This window comes from Oncorhynchus gorbuscha, linkage group LG20 (genome assembly GCF_021184085.1).
Source record: "Oncorhynchus gorbuscha isolate QuinsamMale2020 ecotype Even-year linkage group LG20, OgorEven_v1.0, whole genome shotgun sequence".
NCBI lineage: Eukaryota > Metazoa > Chordata > Actinopteri > Salmoniformes > Salmonidae > Oncorhynchus > Oncorhynchus gorbuscha.
The window spans coordinates 3478478-3499205 of NC_060192.1; the positions used below are offsets into that span (position 1 = coordinate 3478478).

The window sequence follows — 20728 nt, forward strand, 5'->3', positions numbered from 1 at the left end:
GGGGGGAATCACATGTAAATGGAAAAATAACATGATCATAGTGCATGCTGTGAATGATAGTATGGATTCAATAAATACATCTACATGGATTAAATAAAAAATAAAATCTAAACGATATCATTGAGTTGTTATGATCATAACTAAGCACCAAAGGAGGTACATTTACAACAAGCCATTGCAGGATCTTTGCCTCAGCAGGATCTTAATTGGACATGAATTGACAGGAAATAACAAAAAACAGCATGTGAACACAATACTTTTTGGATGAAAAGACAGTCAAAAAAACAATTAAAATACATCTCCCAACCAGTTTTGACCACTGGGGTAAATACAGTGCATTCAGAAAGTATTCAGACCCCTTACCCCTTTTCCACATTTTGTTATGTTACAGCCCTCTTCTAAAATGGATTAAAAAAATATGCCATTCTGATCCTCAACACGGGGGACCCCCAGGGGAGGGAACACTCCCTGTTCACCCATGACTGCAAGGCCACGCACGACTCCAACACCATCATTAAGGTTTGCTGACGACACAACAGTGGTAGGCCTGATCACCGACAACGATGGGACAGCCTATGGGGAGGAGGTCAGAAACCTGGCAGTGTGGTACCAGAATATCATCCTCTCCCTCAACGTGATCAAGACACAGGAGATGATTGAAGGGGCTGTAGGGTCGATGGGGCTGTAGTGGAGCAGGTTGAGCACTTCAAGTTCCTTGGTGTCCACATCACCAACAATCTATCATGGTCCAAACACACCAAAACAGTTGTGAAGAGGGCAAGACAACGCCTATTCCCCGTTAGGAGACTGAAAAGATTTGGCATGGGTTTTCAGATCCTCAAAACTTTCTACAGCTGCACCATCGAGAGCATCCTGACTCGTTGCATCACCGTCTGTTATGGAAACTGCTAAGCCTCCGACCGCAAGGCACTACAGAGGGTGGTGCGTACGGCCCAGTACATCACTGGGGCCAAGCTTACTGCCATCCAGGACTTCTATACCAGGCGGTGTCAGAGGAAGGCCCTAAAAATGGGAAAAAACTCCAGTCACTCTAGTCATAGACTGTTCTCTCTGCTACTTGCATGGCAAGTGATACCTGGAGTGCCAAGTCTAGGTCCAAAATGCTTCTTAACAGCTTTTACCCCCAAGCCATAGGACTCCTGAACAGCTAATCAAATGGCTACCTGGACTATTTGCATTGCCCCCCACCCCCACCCCCATATTTACACTTCTGCTGCCCTCTGTTTATTATCCATGCATAGTCACTTTATCTCCACCTACACACAGTATTACCTCAATTGCCTCGACTCTGTACCGGTAGCCCCTGTATATAGCCTTGCTTCTGTTATTTTATTGTTGCGCCTTAATTGTTTATTTTTAAATTTCTCTTTTTTACTTCAGTTTATTTCATTAAATACTTTCTTCACACTTATTTCTTAAAACTGCATTGTTGGTAAAGGGCTTGTAAGTAAGCATTTCACTGTAAAGTCTACTATACCTGTGTATATTCGGGGCATGTGACAAATAAGATATGATTGTAATGTACTGTATATATAGAGTCTGTTTAGTGACAAGAGTAAGGGGTTGAATACATCTAAAACATAAATGGTCCAATTTCCTGATCTTTCTAATATCTCTCAGAAATAGGAGCGATATTTCAGAACAAACTTCCTTCCAATTTTTTGGGGACTTACTATCTGCTGTTCCATGTAGTGAATCTGTCATTCAATGCACTTGTATAGGCTAATACTGTAGCAGTAAGGCCAAAGAAAAATGTTCATCAAATATTTTTATTTTTTATTTTTTATACTTCAAGGGGTCTTACAATTCCAAATCAAATAGCAAAATCATCATTTTTAAAACAATTCCATGTGTACAACCTTTTAAAAACAATTCCATGTGTACAACCTTTTTAAAACAATTCCATGTGTACAACCTTTTTAAAACAATTCCATGTGTACAACCTTTTTTTAAACAATTCCATGTGTACTTTACAGTACACATGGGGCGGCAGGGTAGCCTAGTGGTTAGAGTGTTGGACTAGTAACCGGAAGGTTGCAAGTTCAAATCCCCGAGCTGACAAGGTACAAATCTGTCGTTCTGCCCCTGTTCCTAGGCCGTCATTGAAAATAAGAATTTGTTCTTAACGGACTTGCCTAGTAAAATAAAAGGTACTTTACAGTATGTTGACCCAATTCTGAAGGTTTTGGAGCTGGTTGCATCCATCTTTTGTAACGATTACAAATCATTATTGCGTAAACGAGCACCGGGACATCTCATATTACTCACTTCCTCAAATGAAACAGACCCGTTTTCCAGTTGTGTATCACTATTTCAAATGATTCCGGTGCCCAATTCTCCTAACCTCTGTGTGTGTTTGTGTGGTAGTAGTTAAGAGGCTAAGAGGCATGTCATCCATTACAGTATGCGAGTCAACATCTACAGATGATACAGTGCATTAGGCAAAGAAAACACATCAGCTAACAACAATGTGATAAAAGAGCTCAGCATTGATAGAGATATCTGATTACGAACAAGCTAAACGAAAATCACGTCCAACACAGGCCTGAGAGACTGGGGGGGTTATCCCACTAGTGCCTGCCACCTATGTAGTGATTCAGTAGGAATAGCTGGGGTGGTGTTGGAAGTCGTAACCCATTGACAATGCATTTAGACCCTTAGCATAAAGGTGAGACGCTATGATCAAACTTGCTCTCATGTGGACTGCCACAGGAAAGGAAGACCCAGAGTTGCAAAATACCATCAAGCGCTATGATGAAACTTGGCTCTCACGAGGACCGCCACAGGAAAGGAAGACCCAGAGGTACCTCTGCTGCAGAGGATAAATTCATTAGTGTTACCAGCCTCAGAAATTGCAGCCCAAATAAATGCTTCAGCGTTCACGTAAGAGACACATCTCAACATCAACTGTTCAGAGGAGACTGCGTGAATCAGGCCATGGATGAATTGCTGCAAAGAAACCACTACTAAACGACAACAATAATAAGGAGAGACTTGCTTGGGCCAAGAAACATGAGCAATGGACATTAGACTGGTGGAAATCTGTCCTTTGGTCTGATGAGTCCAAATGTTTGATTTTTGTTTCCATCCGCCATGTCTTTGTGAGATGCAGAGTAGGTGAATGGATGATCTCTGCATGTGTGGTTGCTACATGAAGCATGGAGGAGGAGGTGTGATGGTGCTTTGCTGGTGACACTGTCAGTGATTTATTTAGAATTCAAGGCACACTTAACCAGCATGGCTACCACAGCATTCTGCAGAGATACCCCAATCCCATCTGGTTTGCGCTTAGTGGGACTATAATTTGTTTTTCAACAGGACAATGACCCAACACACCTCCAGGCTGTGCTATTTGACCAAGAAGGAGAGTAATGGAGTGCTGCATCAGATGACCTGACCTCCACAATCACCTGACCTCAACCCAATTGAGATGGTTTGGGATTGTAACGAGTGCGACGAGAGTCGGGAAGAAAGTACAGGGAGTGAGTGTTTTAATAAATAAACAAAACAATAAACACGAAACACAAACAACACATCGACATGAAACAGAGTCAAAAACACCTGAGGAAAGAACCAAGGGTAGTGATAGATATTGGGAAGATAATCCAGGCAGGTGATGGAGTCCGGGTGAGTGACATAAGGTGCTTGACGATGGTGACAGGTGTGCGGGATAATCAGCAGCCTGATGACCTAGAGGCCAGAGAGGGAGTACACGTGACAGGGATGAGTTGGACCGTAGAGTGACGGATAAGCAGACAACAAGTGTTCAGAATATGTGGGATCTCCTTCAAGACTGTTGGAAAATCATTCCAGGTGAAGCTGGCTGAGAGAATGCCAAGAGTGTGCAAAGCTGACAAGGCAAAGGGTGGCTACTTTGAAGAATCAAAAAATATATATATTATAATATATATATAAAATATATTTTGATTTGTTCAACACTTTTTTGGTTACTACATGATCCCATATTTGTTATTTCATAGTTGTGATGCCTTCACTGTTATTCTACAATGTAGAAAATAGTACAAATAAAGAAAAACCCTTGAATGAGTATGTGTGTCCTTCTGACTGGTACTGTATATTCCCTGTGAAAGCAAATAACCGATGTTATGTGGATTTGAGCAAACAACAGCTAACAGAACTTAACCCAGCCAAATCAAACTCTGAAATGACTAACTAGCTCCCTTTTTATTTGATTTAGCTGTTTTGCATTGACATTTATATCCATATTAATGCTGCATGATTTTGCCTGATCAGAAAAATGACAAGCTGACCGTTAACACTGCTAACTCTCTATAGCAAGGGGAGATCGAATTCGTATTTTGCAACATTGTTGCCGAGGTCAGAGTGGCAAACAGCAAGGTTCATAAAAATCTTAGCTGTTGCAAACTAAATGCTAGCTAGATGCAAGAGGAAAGAATGTGTTTAATAAAAGAATACACTCTTAGATTAACAAAGGGGTTATTTATAAACGTATTAATAAGGTAAGCAAAGTTGATTATTTAAATCAAATATATGGAGGCAGTCATATTATAAACTATATGCTGGATAGATAGTGTTATTAGAATATGAGAAACATTTGTAAGCTAGCTAGCTAGACAGGACTACTTTAACCACACATTTCTTTCAGAGTTTCTCTCGCAACCCCATTTTCAATGTAATATGATGAGTGCGGATGTCAGTAGTGATGCGTGGGTAAAAATCACTGGGGAAGCCAAGCCCCACCCCCGCCAAAAAAAAGCCATATTACAACCTGTGTTGTGATGATTGCGTTGTTTGCTCTATAACCTGTTCGTTCATATGCCTTGCGACTGTGATATAGCCTGTCGGCCTAAACGCAGAGACAATAAGATTCACAGTGGCAGAATAAATTCAACCACACCTTTGTTTCATCACAAAACTGGAGAGCAACCTCTGTCTGGTGAAGTCCACAAAGCATATTGCATCTTATAAACAGTTACATGACCTACAGCAACATTTACGGACCATTCAACTACTGATTTAGAACCACAGAGAGTTACCGCAAATCGCAAAGAAAACAGGAGTTGCCTCCACTATTCCAGCGCCATTTCAACATCATCAAATCACCTCTGCTTAGTCTAATACAGTGACAACTAAAAGATACCAAAAACAATTTAGTCCAATCAATGTAAGCTAAATACTATGTGGCTGTTCATGGTTCGGATTTTTGTTTGTGCAAGTAGAAAAACATGTTGACTCACCCTACTAAACTAAACGCCAATGCCGCTATCCTCTCTATCATGTTGACGAAACGTCTATCATTCCGTCATAGTACATGCTTCAATTTTTTGTTGTCCTAGGCTACCTGGCTAAAATGCTTGCTTGCTAGCCAAACTACCAATAATGGATAACTTTAGCTAGTTAACATTAGCCTTCTACAGCTAGCTACCTCTCAAGCTAGGGGCACAACAAAAGGGCCAATTTAAGCAAGCTAGCTAGACAACAGGACAATGAGATGCAACAATTCAATTTGTTTTATGTTTAATGAGGTATGCTCTCAATGGGATTTGATAGGAATGCAAGCTGGCTTCCCATAGCATTTTTTGGAAGGGGAGGGCCAGTTTAGCTCAAAGCTGATTGGCTAATTTTGTAAACTTTGTTTTATCAAGGGAGGCCAAATGCTCACTGGCTTTCAATGCTACGGGCAGCAACAATGTCATACTCGTTTGGACCAGACAGCATCAGATAGATGGCCTACACGTCCAGAGACAGAGGGGCGTTGTTTCGCTCGCTTGGGTGTTTTCTCATGTGAGATACAGTCTGCCTCTTGCGAATTGAAGGGAAATGATGACACAGAGAGACGAAAGATTCATTATTTCGTTTTTTTTATTAGTAGTTTTTTGGGGGAAACCATGAATACACCCCACTGGTGCATGTCAGTCTGTCTGTTAGAATTCATACTACAAGATTGACGGGGCACAGCGGATCTTTTGGTCGGCAGAGTTATGAAATGAAACCAACTCCAGGCGCTACAAACAGCATTTCACGCAGCCAAGGATGAAACGGTTGTGTCCGTGTTGTAGCCTTGGAACTTCCACCGAATGGAACTTTTCAACGGTCTTCGTGCAACACGGTGCATTCAACCCGCAATATGACTTAAACGGTGTACAGGTAGACATTACTCTGGGTTAACATTTTAACCAATAATACGCGGTGATTTATATTGATCGACCTAAACTGGCGTGATGGGTGTTAGTGGACTCTGACATTATGGAAGCGCAACACTTGGAGACTTTTGGAAGCGACAGCGGGAGCCAGTCCTCTTCAGGCTCCGAAACCTTGTCAGAGGGAGAAGGTATAGATATCTGTTTAGAAGAAGTGCACCAATATTACGAGTATTTCAACAACCAACACACTTCAGACTTCGTCACTCTAAACGCAGAAGGGAAGGAAGAAAAGAGTGTGGCAGACGAGGCGGTGGAACCGGGGAATAAAGAACGGGAAGGAGGCGACGATAAAATGGTAATTTACCCATTAAACGTTAGTAATAATGTCTTTGGGTGGAGTGGCTTGAATGGCAGGTGCGTGCGCGCGCCCTCGCAAAGGTGACAACCATCATGCCCTGTTGCGTATGTGTGCGCACTGCTTGTGAGAAATAAGAAATTGTTACTTTATTTCAGCTAAAGTATTATTCAGAGTATAATATTTTATCTGAATAAAAACGTATTAGCTTTTTGTGAGGGCAAGTCTCTAGCCTGTTGCTCGAGTCCTATGTGATAACATAGGCTTCATGTCATTTTTTATTAACACACTTCGAGGCATGCCTATTGAATTGATTGATGTATGTGTTTTTGGCTTGACTCAAACTTTGGAAAGATTTGAACATACAGTTGAAGTCGGAAGTTTACATACACTTAGGTTGGAGTCATTATAATTCGTTTTTCAACCACTCCACAAATTTCTTGTTAACAAACTATAGTTTTGGCAAGTCTGTTAAGACATCTACTTTGTGCATGATGCGTAATTTTTCCAACAATTGTTTAGACAGATTATTTCACTCTCTCAATTCCAGTGGGTCAGAAGTTTACATACACTGACTTGACTGTGCATTTTTAAATGGCTTGGAAAATTCCAGAAAATTATGTCATGGTTTAGAATCTTCTGATAGGCTAATTGACATCATTTGAGTCAATTGGAGGTGTACCTGTGGATGTATTTCAAGGCCTACCTTCATACTCAGTTCCTCTTTTCTTGACATCATGGGGGAAAAAATCAGCCAAGACTTCAGAAAACAAATTGTAGACCTCCACAAGTCTGGTTCATCCTTGGAAGCAATTTCCAAATGCCTGAATGTACCACATTCATCTGTACAAACAATAGTATGCAAGTATAAACACCATGGGACCAGGCAGCCATCATACCGCTCAGGAAGGAGACGCGTTCTGTCTCCTAGAGATGAATGTACTTTGGTGCAAATCAATTCCAGAACAGCAAAGGACCTTGTGAAGATGATGGAGGAAACAGGTACAAAGTATCTATAGCCACAGTAAAACGAGTCCCAGAAGCTCGTACTGTACATAACCTGAAAGGCCGCTCAGCAAGGAAGAAGCCACTGCTCAAAAATCGCAATAATAAAAGCCAGACTACGGTTTGCAACTGCACATGGGGACAAAGATTGTACTTTTTGGAGAAATGTCCTCTGGTCTGAGGAAACAAAAATAGAACTGTTTGACCCGCAAAACACCAGTCTCAATGTCAACAGGGAAGAGACTACTCCGGGATGCTGGCCTTCTAGGCAGAGTTGCAAAGAACAAGCCATCTCGCAGACTGGCAAATAAAATATTATAATGGGCAAAACATAGACACTGGACTGAGGAACTTTGCCTAGAAGTCCAGCATCCCAGAGTCGCCTCGTCACTGACTTTGAGACCGGTGTTTTGCGGGTCGTATTTAGTTGAGAACTTGAGGCGTCTTTCTCAAACTACATTTACATTTAAGTCATTTAGCAGACGCTCTTATCCAGAGCGACTTACAAATTGGTGCATTCACCTTATGACATCCAGTGGAACAGTCACTTTACAATAGTGCATCTAAATCTTAAAGGGGGGGGGTGAGAGGGAATACTTATCCTATCCTAGGTATTCCTTAAAGAGGTGGGGTTTCAGGTGTCTCCGGAAGGTGGTGATTGACTCCGCTGTCCTGTCCTGGCGTCGTGAGGGAGTTTGTTCCACCATTGGGGGGCCAGAGCAGCGAACAGTTTTGACTGGGCTGAGCGGGAGCTGTACTTCCTCAGTGGTAGGACTCTGTTGTGCACAGGGGCCTCCCCCTCCTCTTTCTATTCTGGTTAGAGCCAGTTTGCGCTGTTCTGTGAAGGGAGTTGTATACAGCTTTGTACGAGATCTTCAGTTTCTTGGCAACTTTTCACATGGCATAGCCTTCAATCAGGACAACAGTTTTCAGCTATGCTAACATAATTGCAAGAGGGTTTTCTAATGCTCAATTAGCATTTTAAAATAATAAACTTGGATTAGCGAACACAACGTGCCATTGTAACACAGGAGTGATGTTTACTGAGAATGTTCCTCTGGAAACCTATGTAGATATTTCAAAATGTCAGCTGTTTCCAGCTACAATAGTCATTTACAACATTAACAGTGTCTTCACTGTATTTCTGTTCAATTTGATGTTATTTAATGGAGAAAAAAAGTAAATTTCTTTCAAAAACAAGGACATTTCTAAGTGACCCTGAACTTTTGAACTGTGGTGTATGTATCCAGGCTTTGTTGAGAAGACTACTCTTCTGACGTAAAGTCTGGCACACCCAAATACCTCTCTGCCTTTGTCACCACAACCTCAATTTTCTGTTATAAATGCTACAAATCCAATCTTACTGAAACATAGCATTTGTTGAACTATCCCTCTGTACTGGTACTAATCTACTATTCACACCACTCCTCTCAGGATCCTTCCCCCTTGAGCCATCTTCCTCTTTCTTCACTGCCTCAGCTTGCGACAACTTCTGCACTACTCTAACCCTGGAAACCTTAAACTGCCACTCTCGCACTGGACATTTCTGGTCCCCAGCCCCAATTAACACATACCACTACTTTCCCCAATGCTACACATTCCTTTGTCTCATGCACTTCTGCACACTTCTCACACCTAGGAACCTCCCTCCTACACATTGCTGCCGCATGCCCAAACGCACCGGATACCTTCTATATGCTAACGTCACCTTGTCGGGCAAAGACTCAATATCAAAACTCCAAAGGACAGACGACGACTCTTCTGTTTCACGCCACTCTGTCTGCGCCGCGCCATCAGACGAGCGCCACAAACACCGGGTATCTTCCCCTTCAGTTGGTCAAACTTTCACATTTACCTCAGTAATTACTCCTCAATTGCGCCCTATCCTTGGGAGCAAAACAATTCACCCCTCTTGTCCCGGTTTGTTTAACGCGGAGTGCCTGCTCCCTTTGACCAGCAGAAACGCAAACAATTATCACAAGACCACTTCTGGCTACCTTCACCGATTCCGCAGCACCCAACTCTGTTTTCACCCACCCTTATTCCACAAATGGATCAGCCAAAAGGCAAGGGTCCTTTTTTTTCCATCCTGACCCTCTTTGTTAGCCTCAAGCTCTGAGAAATCCACCAAACCTACCAGCTCTGATACTTCGCCCTCATTCACTTCCATTTCTCCTCCTGTCTTCGATCTGGTAAACAGCTCACTCTGCTTACACTTTCTACCATTCTTCTTTAAAAAATAATCTCCCTTTTTCCCCTGACATTTTTAACTGACTCAAGCTCACTCTTTCCCTCTTCGACACCATTTTAACCGGCCGAAGTCTACTGCATGAAAAATGAAGTGCTGCAAATTTGAATTGAACCCTGTGTTCATCAGTCCAGCTGCATCTTAGCAGTACTGTCTGTCTATACTTACCTCATGAAAGCTGTGAACTGGTGGTCCAGCCAGATATGGCTAGTTATGTATGTTTGCCATGTAAGGACAGGTCCTGGACAGGTCCTGGAGGCTACTATGTTGGAAAGAGCCCTTGTAAATTAAACAGTTATTTTTATTTGGAGACTGATGTTTTGATTCCATGAAATATCGGTGAACTTTGTTGCAGTTGCTCACACACAACTCAGAGTTTTGTCCAGAGTAATAAAACGGATGATCCTGTGCCCCAGATTATTTCAGTGTCCTAAAACGTAGTAATACATTTCCAACATCCTGGTGGGGATGATTGACAAAAAGGATGTGGTTTTACCTTTTTGAGTTGTTCCATGTCATTTCAGCAAGCCATGACACCCCACTGTAGTTAGAAACCGGTAACGCTGGCATTCCTGAAACATTATTTTGTTGAAATTACATTTTTATCTCTGGCATTCCTGTTAATTTTAAAACATTATTTTGATATTGAAATTACATTTTTATCTCTCAGGGAACATTTAAACTCAGCTAATTGATTCCAAGATTCCCTGTCTTAGGTCAGTTAGGATCAAAATGTTAATTTTAATGTGTAAGATTCATATAATATTCAATAAATGTACCCAACATGAGATTTTCCTACTAAGGTGTGAGACCTGAGGTATCCCCCCACCAAAAAAAGACACCCATGGAACCCTCGCACCTTTGCCAATCACACCGAACATCCAGTATACGGTATCAGTTCTCTGTTTTTCTGAGATCGGATTATATTTAAACAATATAATGTTTCAGGAAATGCCAATCGTATCGATGTTCTGAAATCGTTTCTGTAGTATCTGAGATGGTGGGTGTTAATCGTCTTTAATGTGCTTTTTGAGGTGGAACAACCCTTTTGGATTTCAATACCAGACTAGAACAGTTTTGTCAACTTGTGGTCCTTCCACAAGCCCAGGTCCCCGGAGTGTTACTTACTCCACCACTATGCCATGTGAAAATGTCCTCCTTTTGAACACTACAACTAAAACATTTCCCAGGTGTTTATACAGTCATGTTTTTTCATGTCTGTGGGCTCTTCAGGAATTCTGGGTTCCTTCTAGATCAGAACAGCTTGTTTGCTGCTCCTCATGCATGGTTTCCTGCATGATGATTCCCCTTGTGTTAGCGAAATGGGATTATATGTTTATTCTTATTTTTTACACCAATCACGTTGTGGTGGATTCTCCTTTTGTGAGTCTAATGAAAGAGAAGTCTATATTTTGGAGAAATTTAAGGCATATATATATATATATTACACACAGTTGAAGTCAGATGTTTAAATACACCTTAGCCAAATACATTTAAACTCAGTTTTTCACAATTCCTGACTGTTACTCCAAGTAAAGATTCCCTGTCTTAGGTCAGTTAGGATCACCACTTTATTTTAAGAATGTGAAATGTCAGAATAATAGTAGTGAATGATTTTATTTCAGCTTTTGTTTTTTCATCACATTCCCAGTGGGTCAGAAGTTTACTTGCACTCAATTAGTATTTGGTAGCATTGCCTTTAAATTGTTTAACTTGAGTCAAACATTGTGGGTAGCCTTCCACAAGCTTCCCACAATAAGTTGGGTGAATTTTGGCCCTTTCCTCCTTACAGAGCTGGTGTAACTGAGTCAGGTTTGTAGGCCTCCTTGCTTGCACACACTTTTTCAGTTCTGCCCACAAATGTTCTATGGGATTGAGGTCAGGGCTTTGTGATAGCCACTCCAATACCTTGACTTTGTTGTCCTTAAGCCATTTTGCCACAACTTTGGAAGTATGCTTGGGGTCATTGTCCATTTGGAAGACCCATTTGCGACCAAGCTTTAACTTCCTGACTGACGTTAAATCAAATTTTATTTGTCACATACACATGGTTAGCAGATGTTAATGCGAATATAGAGAAATGCTTGTGCTTCTACTTCCAACCATGCAGTAATATCTAACAAGTAATCTAACAGTTTCACAACTACCTTATACACACAAGTTTAAAGGAATGATTTAAAAATATGTACATAAAATTATATGGATGAGCGATGGCCGAAAGGCAAGATGCAGTAGATGGTATAGAGTACAGTATATACATATGAGTTGAGTAATGTAGGGTATGTAAACATTACAAAGTGGCATTGTTTAAAGTGGCTAGTGATACATTTATTACATCCAATTGTTTTATTATTGAAGTGGCTAGAGATGAGTCAGTATGTTGGCAGCAGCCACTCAATGTTAGTGGTGGCTGTTTAACAGTCTGATGGCCTTGAGATAGAAGCTGTTTTTCAGTCTCTCAGTCCCAGCTTTGATGCACCTGTACTGACCTCGCCTTCTGGATGATAGCGGGGTGAACAGGCAGTGGCTCGGGTGGTTGATGGCCTTGATGATCTTTTTGTCCTTCCTGTGACGTCGGATGGTGGCCTGCCCTCCAGGACACGGCCGTTTGCCCCCAGTGATGCGTTGTGCAGACCTCCCTACCCCCTGGAGAGCCTTACGGTTGTGGGCGGAGCAGTTGCCGTACCAGGCGGTGATACAGCCCGACAGGATGCTCTCGATTGTGCATCTATTAAAGTTTGAGGTTTTTGGTGACAAGCTGAATTTCTTCAGCCTTCTGAGGTTGAAGAGGCACTGCTGTGCCTTCTTCACCATGCTGTCTGTGTGGGTGGACCATTTCCGTGTACGCCGAGGAACTTAACACCTTCTCCACTGCTGTCCTGTCGATGTGGGTAGAGGGCTGCTCCCTCTGCTGTTTCCTGAAGTCCAAGATCATCTCCTTTGTTTTGTTGACATTGAGTGTGAGGTTATTTATCTGACACCACACTCCGAGGGCCCTCCCCTCCTCCCAGTTGGCCGTCTCGTCGTTGTTGGTAATAAAACATACCATTGTAGTGTCTTCTGTAAACCTGATGATTTGAGTTGGAGGTGTGTATGGCCACGCAGTCATGGGTGAACAGGGAATACAGGAGAGGGCTGAGAACGCACCCTTGTGGAGCCCCAGTGTTGCAGATCAGTGGGGTGGATATGTTGCTTCTACCCTCACCACCTGGGGGTGGCCCGTCAGGAAGTCCAGGACCCAGTTACACAGCGGGGTCGAGACCCAGGGTCTCGAGCTTAATGACGAGTTTGGAGGGTACTATGGTGTTAAATGCTGAGCTGTAGTCGATGAACAGCATTCTTACATAGGTATTCCTTTTGTCCAGATAGGTTAGGGCAGTGTGATTGCGATTGCGTCGTCTGTGGACCTATTGGGGCGGTAAGCAAATTGGAGTGGGTCTAGGGTGTCAGGTATGGTGAAGGTGATCTGGTCCTTGACTAGTCTCTCAAAGCACTTCATGATGACGAAAGTGAGTGCTACGGGGCGATAGTCGTTTAGCTCAGTTAGTTTTCTTGGGAACAGTAACAATGATGGCCCTCTTGAAGCATGTGGGAACAGCAGCCTGAGATAAGGATTGATTATGTCTGAAAAAACACATCAGCCAGCTGGTCTGTGCATGCTCTGAGGACGCGGCTAGGGATGCCGTCTGGGCCGGCAGCCTTGCGAGGATTAGCATGTTTAAATGTTTTACTCATGTTGGCTGCAGTGAAGGAGAGCCCACAGGTTTTGGTAGCGGGCCATGTCGGTGGCACGGTATTGTCCTCAAAGCAAGCAAAGAAGTTTAGTTTGTCTGGGAGCAAGACATTGTGGTCCCCGACGGGGCTGGTTTTCTGTTTGTGGTCCGTGATTGACTGTAGACCCTGCCCACATACCTGTCATGTCTGAGCAGTTGAATTGCGACTCTACTTTGTCTCTATGCTTAGCTTGTTTGATTGCATTGCGGAGGGAATACCTACACTGTTTGTATTCGGTCATGTTTCCGGTCGCCTTGCCCTGATTAAAAGCAGTGGTTTGTGCTTTCAGTTCTGCACGAATGCTGCCATTAATTTACGGTTTCTGGTTGGGGAAGGTTTTAATTGTCGCTGTGGGTACAACATCACCGATGCACTTGCTAATAAACTCGCTCACCGAATCAGCGTATTCTTCAATGTTATTGTCCGACGCTATGCGGAACATATCCCAGTCCACGTGATTGAAGCAATCTTGAAGCGTGAAATCCGTGTGGTCGAACCAGCATTGAACAGACCTGAGCACGGGCGTTTCCTGTTTTAGTTTCTGTTTATCGGCTGGGAGCAACAAAATGGAGTCGTGGTCAGATTTTCCAAAAGTCTCATGGAACGTAGGCTTACATTGAACACCTCACATTGGCTGCTACTGTAGGCTGAATGATAGAACAGCTATTTCTATGTTAAAAATGTTATTGGATACATTTTATCCATTATTTTTGATGGTAGCACCATTATGATCAAATAGCCACAGTAGCATACTTGGCTAATGCTCACTGGAAATTGCACAGAATTTTTTTTTGCGCTCAGCCGACCAAAAATGTGTTCAGTGATGAACAAAAACTATTTTGAGGGAACATTGTCGTAATGAGATCCTCAGGCCCATTGTCGTGCCATTCATCCGGTGCCGTCACCTCCATGTTTCAGCATGATAATGCACGGCTCCATTCTTGCAAGGATCTGTACACAATTTCTGGAAGCCGAACATGTCCCAGTTCTTCTATGGCCTGAGTACTCACCAGACATGTCACCCGTTGAGCATGTTTGGGATGCTCTGGATCGACATGTACGACAGTGTGTTCCAGTTCTCGCCTATGGGGTGGCAGGTAGCCTAGTGGTTAGAGCATTGGGCCATTAACCTGAAAGGTTGCTAGATCGAATCCTGGAGCTGACGAGGTAATATTCTGGTTCTTCCCCTGAACAAAGCAGTTAATCCACTGTTCCTAGGCAGTCATTGTAAGTTTGTTCTGAATTGAATTGCCTAGTTAAATAATATCCATCAACTTGCACTGTCATTAAAGAGGATTGGGTTCACATGTAACAGGCCACGATCAACAGCCTGGTAAACTCTGCGAAGGAGATGTTGCGCTGCATGAGGCCCCTACTTTTAAAAATATTTTTATTTATTTAAAGGTATCTGTGATTAACAGATACACATCTGTATTCCCAGTCATGTGAAATCCCTTAGGCCCTGGAGACCTATATGTAACTCAGTAAAATCTTTGAAATTGTTGCATGTTGCGTTTTATTTTTTGTTCAGTGCATTATCAGAGAGAGTTGGACCATAGAATGCTCTGAAAAATTCAAATCACATTAGGTAAGACTACGTGATGAAATATAGTACAGTAATAGTGTTATTGCGTCTATGGGTAAGACTCGTTGGAGCAGTCGACTCTGGATTGCAAGTGGTTAGTGGTGTTTCTAAAGTCCTTGTTTTGTGTGGGCTCTAGGTGTGTTTTCACCGTCTACTACAGTATAACACAGCAGTGGAATTTTAATCTGCTGCTGGAGTCTACCTGGATTTCGGTGCTTTTGAAGGATTAATGCCTTGTTATGTAACCACAGCTTGTTATTCACCTTCTATATGGAAAATATCTGCTCTAATTTTTTCACCTTGGCTGGGTAAAGAGAATATCAGCTTTTGAAAAATCTGTTCTCTTTCTCTTCATCATGCAGGGGGTGGCGTTGGATGGAAGAATATGATGTATAAAATCAAGATTTTAATGCCAAGATGACTTGTTTTCACCACATCCTATGGTTTCATTAACAGTCCATAATTGTAAATGATCACAACGGAAGTATTGTTTCATACCAAAGAAAGTTAATGATGCTCCTGGGGCAACATATTGGGAAAACAAAAGTGCTATCTGAAGTTGCTGGTAATAGGCTATAGGAGGAGTCAGCAAACATGTTGAATGCCAATTTATCTCAGTTTCTACCGATCTGCGAGCCAGTTATGGTTTTCATATGCACATTTTCGTGGATCAGTTTAATTTATAATCACGTCTTTGTATCTCAATCCTTGTCAAGTGGTTAATCAAAATTCTATCCACATCTAAATAAAAATACAAACCTAAAAGGTTACTTCTATTGCCATTTCCAACTATGTAAAAATAGCCTACCTTAAGCCAACAAATAAAAACATTGCAGCCTGCAGGTAGAAAATATCCTGATTTTTAAAAATGTATATCCTATCAATCACATTGGCTACGTATGGCCTGTCTGTAATGAACTTGAAACATTGTATCAGCTATTAACTTGGGTCTGGCCTGAAGCACTTTGCAACTTTGTATCAAATATTCTGGGCCCTCAGAGTGTTCCACCCAGTAACCTCGGGACAGACACAGCTGTAGGCTATTTGTGCAAGGGATAACAAGTAATCAGGTAATCCTATTTTGTGACGTTTCCTCTGGATCAGAGCTTGACATTTTCCCTTTCACGCCGAGTGGTTATCAAAAAGGAGAGGGCTGGAAAGATTTTTCAAATGCATTGAGGAATTGTCATTTCAATGGATGTAAAAAACAGTCTTTTGTTTGCTTGCTGTTTTGAGGTGAAAACATTTATTTTGAGAGGCTCAACAGCTCATTGGTGGTGGTGCATTAAGCCAATCAGAAATAAAACACTGGACAAAAGTATGAATGCAACATGTGTGTTGAGTTTACATCCCTATTATTGAGCATTTCTACTTTGCCAAGATAATCTATCCATCTGACACGTGTGGTGCATCAAGAAGCTGATTTAAACAGCATGATCGTTACACAGGTGCTTGTGCTGGGGACAATAAAAGGCCACACTAAAATGTGCAGTTGTCGTCACACAACAATACCACAGATGTCTCAAGTTTTGAGTGAGGATGCAATTGGTATGCTGGCTGCAGGAATGTCCACCAGAGCTGTTGGCAGATCATTTAATGTTCGTTTCTCTACCATAAGCCGCCTCACCTTGTTTTAGAGAATTTGGCAGTACGTCCAACCTGCCTCACTTTCCAAATGCATGCATATACATACATACATACATACATACATACATACATACATACATACATACATACATACATACATACATACATACATACATACATACATACATACATACATACATACATACATACATACATACATACATACATACATACATACATACATACATACATACATACATACATACATACATGCATGCAGTGGGGCAAAAAAGTATTTAGTCAGCCATCAATTGTGCAAGTTCTCCCACTTAAAGATATGAGAGTGGCCTGTAATTTTCATCATAGGTACACTTCAACTATGACAGACAAAATGGGAAAAAGAGATCCAGAAAATCACATTGTAGGATTTTTTTATGAATTTGGGGCATTAAGATAAGTTTAATGCTAGCTAGCAACTTACCTTGGCTTACTGCATTCGCGTAACAGGCAGGCTCCTCGTGGAGTGCAATGTAATCAGGTGGTTAGTGTTGGACTACTTAACTGTAAGATTGAGTCTTCGGAGCTGACAAGTTAAAAATCTGTCGTTCTGCCCCTGAACAATGCAGTTAACCCACCGTTCCTAGGCCGTCATTGAAAATAAGAATGTGTTCTTAACTGACTTGCCTAGTTAAATACAGATTAAATAAAGGTGTAAAAAAAAAGAAAAAAAATAAATAAATCGGTGTCCAAAAATACCGATTTCCGATTGTTATGAAAACTGGAAATCGGCCCTAATTAATCGTCCATTCCGATTAATTGGTCGACCTCTAGTACCCATCACTCCTGTGTTCCAATGGCACGTTGTGTTAGCTAATCAAAGTTTATTATTTTATTTTTTCTAATTGATCATTAGAAAACCCTTTTGCAATTATGTTAGCACAGCTGAAAACTGTCATGGTTAAAGAAGCAATGAAATGGGCCACCTTTAGACTAGTTGAGTATCTGGAGCATCAGCATTTGTGGGTTCAATTACAGGCTCAAAATGGCCAGAAACAAATCCCTTTCTTCTGAAACTCATCAGTCTTGTTCTGAGAAATGAAGGATATTCCTTGTGAGAAATTGCCAAGAAACTGAAGATCTCGTACAACGCTGTGTACTACTCCCTTCACAGAACAGCACAAACTTTCTCTAACCAGAATAGAAAGAGGAGTGGGAGGCCCCTGTGCACAACTGAGCAAGAGGACAAGTACATTAGTGTCTAGTTTGAGAAACAGACTCCTCCCAAGTCCTCAACTGGCAACTTCATTAAATAGTACCCGCAAAACACCAGTCTCAACGTCAACAGTGAAGCGGCGACTCTCGGATGCTGGCCTTCTAGGCAGAGTTCCTCTGTCCAGTGTGTGTTCTTTTGCCCATCTTAATTTTGTCTTTTTATTGGCCAGTCTGCCTTAATGTTTGTTTATATTTGTCTCTCCACTTTGCGTGTTAGTGGATGAATATGTCCTCTAATAGATGGTGCTTCTTTCTTCAGCAACCCACCAATATGCTATATCATCTGAGAGGTAGTCGACTGAATGTGTCATGGTCAAAAGCACGGAAACAGAGACTCCAGATATTTCTATGTGAATCAAAAAAATATAGATTTTTAAGTTTTTTTATTTATGAAATGTAAAAAACAAACCTATTTACCCCATTTTCCTATGTCCTATCCAGTCGTCCCATCGCTGCAACTCCCGGACGGACTCAGAAGAGGCGAAGGTCGAGAGCCGTGCGTACTCCGAAACACTACTGCGCCAAGCTGCACTGCTTCTTGACATGATGCCCACTTAACGCCGTACACCTGGTGACCGTGTCAGTGTGCATTGCGCCTGGTCCGCCACAGTAGTCACTAGAGTGCAATGGGACAAGGACAACCTGGACAGCCAAACCCTCCCCTACCCTAGACGACGCTGGGCCAATTGTGCCCCGCCTCATGGGTCTCCCGGTCACGCCCGGCTGCGAAACAGCCTGGGATCGAACCAGGATCTTAGACCGCTGCACAACCCGGGAGGCAATTTGATTTCAAAATTTAACAAATCATGCAGCTCTATGCACAAGGACTACTTTTTTTACTGATTTACTGATGCAAAGTTGGTTGGACGGGACTAAATATGAACCAAATCATTAGATGTCTGTTTCACAAGTTTGGAAATCAAAGTACAGCACAGTAGTGTACAGCAGAGTTCTGTACATTATAGTGTATTCAACTCTAGTGTGCGCTACTGTGAACTGTACTCTCTTTACTGTACTATCCAAGCTTGTGAACCCAACTGTGGTTTGTGACTACTATGATTCTCTACTCTACTTTCCTTTCTTTAACCACCCTTGCAAACCCTGACTGCGAGCCAGGCCAAATCACCCAAAATGGCGATTTGGCCTGGCTCGCAGTTGGCATTCCAATTCATCCCAAAGGTGTTCAATGGTGTTGAGGTCAGGGCTCTGTGCAGGCCAGTCAAGTTATTTCACACCGATCTTGACAAACCAGTTCTGTATAGACCTCGTTTTGTGCTTGGGAGCATTGTCATGCTGAAACTGGAAAGGGCCTTCCCCAAACTGTTGCCACAAAGTTGGAAACACAGACTAGTCTTCTTGGGTATGACATTACAAGCTTGGCTCACCTGTATTTGGGGACAATCTCCCATTCCTCTCTGCAGGTCCTCTCAAGCCCTGCCTGCGTTGGTGCACTGCTATTTTCTCTAAGGGATGTTTGATCGTGTTCAAGTCCGTGCTCTGGCTGGGCCACTCAAGGACATTGAGACTTTTACCAAAGCCACACCTGCGTTGTCTTGGGTGTGTGCTTAGGGTTGTTGTCCTGTTCGAAGGTTAACCTTCACCCCAGTCTGAGGTCCTGAGCGGTCTGGAGCAGGTTTTCATCGAGGATCTATCTGTACTTCTGTCCGTTCATCTTTCCCTCAATCCTGACTAGTCTCCCAGTCCCTGCTGCTGAAAAACATCCCCACAGCATGATGCTGCCACCCATGCTTCACCGTAGGGATGGTGCCAGGTTTCCTCCAGACGTGACGCTTGACATTCAGGTCAAAGAGCTCATTATTGGTTTCATCAGACCAGATAATCTTGTTTCTCATGGTCTTTAGGTGCCTTTTGGCAAACTCCAAGCGGGCTGTCATGTGCCTTTTACTGAGGAGTGGCTTCCGTCTGGCCATTCTACCATAAAGGCCTGATTGGTGGAGTGCGGTAGAGATGGTTGTCATTCTGGAAGGTTCTCCCATCTCCACAGAGGAGCTCTGTCAGAATTAACATCGGGTTCTTGGTCAGATCCCTGGCCAAGGCTCTTCCTAGAGCGGCCAGGAATCATCTAGTTTGCTAATGAGATTGTGCAGCGATCCTGATTGCGAACTAGAGAAGAGAACTAGAGTCATCATATTGACACTTGTTTTTTTAAGCCCTGGATTTCTAACCCCATGATATTATTGATGGATCGGATTTTAATAGCGAACATTTCGATTTGCATAAATAGATAAGGAGACATTGGACAACCTTGTTTACCTCGTTGTGACATTATTTACTATTTTACAATGGTGTAAGGACCTTAAGTAAAAATACTTGAAAGTACTACTTATGCCGTTTTTTGGAGTATCTGTACTTTAATTTACTATTTATATTTTTCTTTTACTTTTTCTCCACTACATTCCTAAAGAAAATGTACTTTTTACTCCATGCATTTCCCCTGACACCCAAAGTACTCGTTACATTTTGAACGTACTTATCAAGAGACAATCCCTGGTCATTTGCTGCCTCTGATCTGACGGACTCTCTAAACACAAATGCTTAGTTTGTAAATTGTGTGTGAGTATTGGCGTGTGCCCCTGACTATCCGTAAATGTAAACTAAGAAAAAAAACATTTGTTCTGTCTGGTTTAAGTATGAAGATTTTGAAATGATTTATACTTAAGTCTATTTTAGCAATTAGATTTACTTTTGATACTTAAGTAGCTTTAAAACACAATACATTTGAACTTTTACTCAAG

The 20728-nt window shown here is 42.1% G+C and overlaps 1 protein-coding gene across 3 annotated transcripts in view; it reads left to right on the forward strand.

The window, feature by feature from the left end:
- The first annotated feature begins 5686 nt into the window (after positions 1–5686).
- LOC124006760 (microtubule-associated serine/threonine-protein kinase 3-like) overlaps positions 5687–20728 on the forward strand; it is a 164992-nt gene continuing 149950 nt past the window's right edge. For all 3 annotated transcript variants that reach the window (XM_046316886.1, XM_046316888.1, XM_046316887.1), the window contains exon 1: positions 5687–6501. In XM_046316886.1, coding sequence (XP_046172842.1) covers positions 6250–6501 — 252 coding nt within the window. In that variant the 5' untranslated portion in view covers positions 5687–6249. The remainder of the gene's footprint in view (positions 6502–20728) is intronic.